This window comes from Sinocyclocheilus rhinocerous, unplaced genomic scaffold (assembly GCF_001515625.1).
Source record: "Sinocyclocheilus rhinocerous isolate Xijiao unplaced genomic scaffold, SAMN03320098_v1.1 scaffold601, whole genome shotgun sequence".
NCBI lineage: Eukaryota > Metazoa > Chordata > Actinopteri > Cypriniformes > Cyprinidae > Sinocyclocheilus > Sinocyclocheilus rhinocerous.
The window spans coordinates 857,524-864,073 of record NW_015656605.1 but is presented as its reverse complement, the minus strand read 5'-3'; the positions used below and the strand labels follow the sequence as shown (position 1 = coordinate 864,073).

Genomic DNA, 6,550 nt, shown 5'->3' with positions numbered 1-6,550 from the left:
ATGGGATTGGCATCCCGGGATTGCCAGCTTGTGTGATAACTAGGAATTACACAAGCTTCAGTCTGGATCTAGCCCTTACAAAGACCTGAAATGACCGAACACCTGAGAAGAGATGATGCAAACCCATTAGAGGACCTCAGATGATGCCAACCCTGAAACAACATAAACTACCAAATTTTGCTACAAATTTGATTGCAACATATAATCATTGCTGTTAATAGTGTTCATCGTCTGTTTGATTACGTCATTAACTGAATTTTACCATACATTTCTGCCATATGTACATCAATTTGACAGTCACCACTGACAAGCTACTACTACATATATTGTAGAAACTTAATTTTCTGTAAACCTGCTTTGCAACGATTTGTATCGTGAAAAGCGCTATACAAATGAACTTGAATTGAATTGAATAAACGAGGAACATCACAAGCAATTTATCATGAGCAACAATATTCATTGCACACAATGCCAAGTATAAAGAATAAACAAACAAACAAATGAAAAAGAGTTATAGTAAGTGTCTTTGTTTACACTCATGGATTTGTTACTGTGCTTGAGGAAGAGGTGTGTCTTCTGTTGTTTTTTTTAAAATTGTGACGGTGTCAGCAGACCAGATGGAGGTTGGCAGTTCATTCCACCAAAGAGGAACACAGGGTTCCCATGGGTCTTTAAAAACATCATAAGACGTCTTAAAGATTTTAGGCTTTTAATAATTCTCGAATAGCTCAAATATTCTAAAAAGAAGTCTTAAATATTATTTTCAGTAGACTATTAATGCAGATTCACACGACTGAGTTTAAAGGCAGTCACACTAGACATTTCTCCATTGACATTCATTCATATGCATGTGAATGCAAGAAAACACAAACAGTTTCACATTTCACTGCATAGGAAAATTTGGGGAATTTTCTGACCCTTGAATTCATATGACATGAAGATGAGTAACTAATGAAAGATCAATATGTCTCACAGGGTGATATCTTGACTGAATTCAAATAACACAAACTTTAAAGCTGCAAATAGATGATATACCTTCATGCTTTGAATTAAATTCATGTTTGTTATTTATTTACAGACATCATATCCCAACCATTGCAGTGGCCAAAATTTCAAAGGCTAAAGTCTTGTGTAATCACAGCTTTAAAGCCTTCTATACACTGCACGATTTTCGGCTGTCCCAGATGAAATATTGCCGGCTATTTCTGTGATTGTGGCTCCTAAACGTCGGTCCTATATCGTACAGTGAGAGAGGTTCAAAGATGGCCGTTGTCACGGTCTTGCGACCAATGATAACCTACAATATTTTTCTGACAGTGTCAGAAATTCAGCATGATCATCGCACAGTGTGTTTGCTGCTACGTCCCACGTTTACTGACCAGCCAATAAAAATGCCACATGAAATTAACGTGACACGGTGCTACAACATAAAACTGCTTACCTCAAGCTCTTATCCCTTCCTCTTTCACCAGTGGCTCCTAAACGTCGGTCCTATATCGTACAGTGAGAGAGGTTCAAAGATGGCCGTTGTCACGGTCTTGCGACCAATGATAACCTACAATATTTTTCTGACAGTGTCAGAAATTCAGCATGATCATCGCACAGTGTGTTTGCTGCTACGTCCCACGTTTACTGACCAGCCAATAAAAATGCCACATGAAATCAACGTGACACGGTGCTAAAACATACAACTGCTTACCTCAAGCTCTTATCCCTTCCTCTTTCACCACTTCCACTTTTTTTGTTCACCACTAGCACATGCTGATGATGTTTTATTCTTCTATAGTAACGTGCGTCGTAGCCTACGAGTCAATAGGTGTCATCATCGTACAGTCTGCATGCATGTCGTACCCAAGATTATCAGATCCATGTCGCACAGTGTGATTTGCAATGATCTTATAGGATTGCTAAAATCGTGCAATGTGTAGAAGGCTTAAGGCTTTGAGCAAATCGTTTCCATTCCCACTTACCAGAGAAAACAGATGCTCCATACCACTCACAATCTCAGGTTCTGAAGTAAAGATTCAGAGAATATAATCAAATCTGTGGAATATTGGAATATTGTTGACTTTGAGAGAGGCATTATTCAAAAGTATCTTCTTTTGTGTTCCACAGAAGACACAAATAAATAAATACAAACAGGAGAGTAAGTTTACAGAATTGTTTTTTTCTTTTTTTATGAACTACCCCTTTAAGGTCTCTGCATTCTTTGTTTATTGTTCTTTTTTTTCCTTTTTCTTTTTTCCCTTTGTAAATAAATACAAAGTTTGATTCAGCCAGCCATCATCAAAGTTCTCACAGATGTCCATTTTACAGTTTTTGTTTAATAAATATTGTTTGTGTACATGTCTGTATGTATGATTAAATATAGCTAATTCTTCCATAACCTCATTTAGTGAAAACTTGTTTAGTGAATACATAATGTATTCTGATTCTGATATGTATTTTGTGTGTGCTTGCTCTGGTGTAGAACTATTGTATTAATTTTATTAATTCAAATCTTAAACAGCATTACATTTTATGCTAAAAAATGTGCAGCAACCCTGAAACCGAAAGTTTGGGAAATTCCCCTTTAAAAGGAACGACCATATGACACAACAACAACAACCTGTTGCAGCAGTCAAATACATGTTTTGAAAAATAGCACAGACAAAAATGAGAATATATGGCTTTTTGCTATATTTTTAGGTCACACACAAATACACACGTTTATATAAATATTATATATAATTACAGTTGTTGTTTTACAATTTAAATAAATGAAAACTATAACTTTCCAATGAACAGAAGCAGGAAATTACTGATGAAGGAGCATTGTGCTCTAGAATCAAAATGATAATTTGTGTCTGCATTACAGTAATATCCACCGTATTATGCAGTTACATTACTTTGTGATTTACGATGTTTAGACTATTAGGTCCAAAACCTTCACTATATTTATTCATTTTATTGATTTTGAAGCTGAATAACGACATTACTGCCTTCTGTAAAACCGCTGATAGCTGAATTGAACTTCTTTCAAAATAGATTAATTGCACACTCTTACTGATCTAAGCTGAATCAATTAACTTGAGCTAAATAATGTCACTGTTGTCTTTTAGAGCTGCTTTACAGCAGAATCTGAACTGTCTCCATAGTTGAGATTGTTCCATAATTGATTCTGTTATTTTCCTGTTTATCTCTGTGAAGCTGCTTTGAATCAGTCTGCATTGTATAAATTGCTATAGAAACAAAGATGATTTGACTTGATTATATCAGTGGATCTCAAACATTTTGACTCAAAGGTCCCACAATACTCTAACGCCCCACAATTCATTCAATGATTCCAGAAGTTTCAAGAAAAACTTCAATAAAAACAATAATTATTATGGGAAAATAAAAAAAAGAAATACGATTTCAGATCTTTATTTTTTATTTGAATTTACTTTAGAGTTAGATAATTTTAATATATTAATATTAATAATTCATTAATTTAAATACTTTTAAGTCATCCTGTGGAAGTTTGCTACAATACAAGATTCTTAAATTTGTAATCCCACACCAGTTACCCCTTACGCATAGAAAATATATTTCCTTATATATGAATGATCAATAGATTAATTGATTTAACGACATATTGAAAATATATAGAATAATATCTTGTTAATATGTTACAATATACAGCGAGCTCCTGAACGACTTACAGAGGAAGAAGTAGATGAGAGGATCCAGCACAGAATTAAGGGAGGAAAGCCACAGCGTGCTCTCCTTCAGCTGGAAGAAAAATAGCTTCTGCTGGCAATTGAACATGCGTACTTGTGTCTGGCTAATGGTGTACGGCACTCGGGCGAAGTGGAAGGGAACGAAGCAAACAAAGAAGACCGCCAACACTAGGAACACGTTGGCTTGAATGCTTTTTTTGTGGGGGGCGTTCGTTCCTGGCCTTGCCTGGTGTTGAGCTCGTGTGCGGTCGTAAGACTTGTAGAGCTCTTTCGAGATGAGCATGTAGCATACTATCACCGTCACAAGGTTTCCCCAAAATATCACCTGGCACACGTGGTTGACTAGCTCGTGCCACTTCAGTCCCATCTCTATCTTGAGGTCACTGCATTTAAAGCGGCTGGAAGTGTTGGGACGGCTTGTCAGGATTACATTGGGCAGCGAAAGAGCCAACAGCGATGTCCATATGAAGCCCAAGAGGAGCTTTCTGTGCAGCAGGCGTCTAGGGCTGGTGCCCACAAAGGGCCAAATGGTCTTTCTGCAGCGATCGATGCTGATCAGGCCGAAGAACAGGATACTGATGTACATTGTGAGGTAGAAGAGCACGGATGATACGCGACAGACGAAAACACGTTCACCGACAGATGCTAAGTTCGCATCGGCGAGGATCTTGAAGGGGAAGGTGAGGGTCATGATAATATCGGCCACCACAATGTTCTTCAGATAGATGCTGAAGTGAGATTTACTGGGGATTCGGAGGAACACCCATGCTGCCAGGCCGTTCAGCGACAAGCCCAGGATGAAGAGGACGGTGTAGAGAAGAGGGAACACGGTTGTCTTCAGAGTGCTGAAGAGTCTCCGACGACGACTCATTCCTGATGGTCTGGTTGGAGTCAGTGTCCATGAGGAATGCCAGCGCTGTTGTGAGCTCCATGGATGTGTAATTTCTGTGACATAAAACACACATTGGCTATGTTTAGAATAGAAGAACTTCAGGCAATATCAGCCACAATTTTTTACGTTCTCCTTGACTCATAATTTAAGTGTATAATACAAAGGATTTATTGTTGAATATGTTATTAGAAGCCAGTGCATAAAACTGTGTGCCCAAAATCACAGCACATTACTTCTAAAGCAAGCTGACAATGTTTTACATTCAGAGCTGTCAGAGTCAATTTGGTGGAAATTTCAAGCTTCTGCCATTCCTATGTCATTTCTGAAACAAAGAAAAGAAGGTCCAACTACTATTGTGACAGATATGCTATTTATTTTACAGTTTTAAATGGGACAGTAAAAGCATAACAGCCTTTTCCCTTGGATTACAGTGTTTTCCCAGTAGATAGTGTTAATGATAAGGGAAATGTTAGAGGTCATTGTTTAGGAATATTAAGCCATTTGATGTGGTTTTAGAAGAATATTACTTTCTTAAAGACTTTATACTCACAGTATAAATGTAATCTCGATACTACTATTTTTTTTTTTTTTTTTACAATATTACAATATTTGAATTATTTAATAAATAATGTATAATAACATACTGGTAAAAAATATATAGTCTGAATGCACTGTAAGTCGCTTTGGATAAAAGCGTCTGCTAAATACATAAATTATTAATTATTATTAAATTATTATAATATTAATAAACATTTGAGGTAACCAGTAATTATAATGAAAATACATTTCCTTTTTTAAAATAGCATCTAGAGGAGTGGAGAGTAATCCTAAAAGTTAATACTAAAAGACATCATTACTCATAATTGCACTCTGTAAAATATTTTGTGGTGCTTGTTTTGAAAGCCGTTATTGTCTTTGTATTATGAAAATGTAACACCTACCTCAACAAGACGCCAGGATCAAATGTGATGCGTTTACTTGAAATAGAGTCATTTCATGGGTTTAGGAAACAAGTTTGATTTTAGGGCCTTTCTGAAATCTTCTGCTTTTTGTTTCCTGCTATGCCATGCAGACACAAGGAGAAGTTTAAAACGGTCTAAAAGCTGCTGTTACGTCAACTGTGTATTGGTTCAGCATCTTTTGTGCTGACTGAGCCAAACAGAGTTTGTGACTTAAAAACCACTGAAAAAAACAAACAATGGTGAAACACATTTGGCCTTAAATTTAAATATGTATTTAAATATCATTTTGAAATTGGAGAGGTGAGGTGTCCAAGTCGCAACATCTAACTACTGGGGTGCCTCAGGGCTCAGTTCTTGGACCACTTCTCTTCTCTGTCTACATGGCATCATTAGGTTCTTTCATTCAGAAGCATGGCTTTTCTTGTCACTGCTATGCTGATGACACTCAACTCTACCTCTCATTCCATCCTGATGATCCGACGATAGCTGCTCGCATCTCAGCTTGTCTAACAGACATTTCTTGCTGGATGAAGGACCATCACCTTCAACTTAACCCTGCCAAGACAGAACTGCTTGTGGTTCCAGCAAACTCATCATTTCATCACAATTTCACCATCCAGTTAGCCTTTACCTAAATTCATTACTTCAGACTTGTGTGCCCTCCAGAAGCATGCGTTCTGCAAGTGAACGTTGCTTTATTGTGCCATCCCAAAGAAGCACAAAATCACTTTTACGGACTTTTAAAATGTTAAATGTTCCCTCCTGGTGGAATGACCTGCCCAACTCAATCTCTATTCTAATTCTATTCTTAAAAAATCTTGTCCCTTTTAGACTTGCACTCTATTCATTTGCTGCTTGTTTTCTTAAAAAAAAAAAAACTAACACTTGCTTTCTAATCTTTTTGCATTCTATCTGTTTTCTTTTCATTTATTATACAATTAACAAAAGCAAAAAGACATCTAACACTAGCTTGCTCTATTCTTTTTCTATTCTAT

The 6,550-nt window shown here is 36.7% G+C and overlaps 1 protein-coding gene across 1 annotated transcript; it reads right to left on the bottom strand.

Annotated features, from left to right (window-relative positions):
* Nucleotides 1–3,642: 3,642 nt before the first annotated feature.
* p2ry12 (purinergic receptor P2Y12) lies at nt 3,643–4,572 on the bottom strand. The gene has a single exon (XM_016528110.1). It carries the CDS (start codon nt 4,570–4,572, stop codon nt 3,643–3,645), a length of 930 nt encoding a protein of 309 aa, XP_016383596.1.
* Nucleotides 4,573–6,550: the final 1,978 nt, after the last annotated feature.

What these genes read in the sequence shown, in the direction of transcription:
- p2ry12 (XM_016528110.1), bottom strand. Translation starts at nt 4,572, where the DNA reads ATGAGTCGTCGTCGGAGACTCTTCAGCACTCTGAAGACAACCGTGTTC.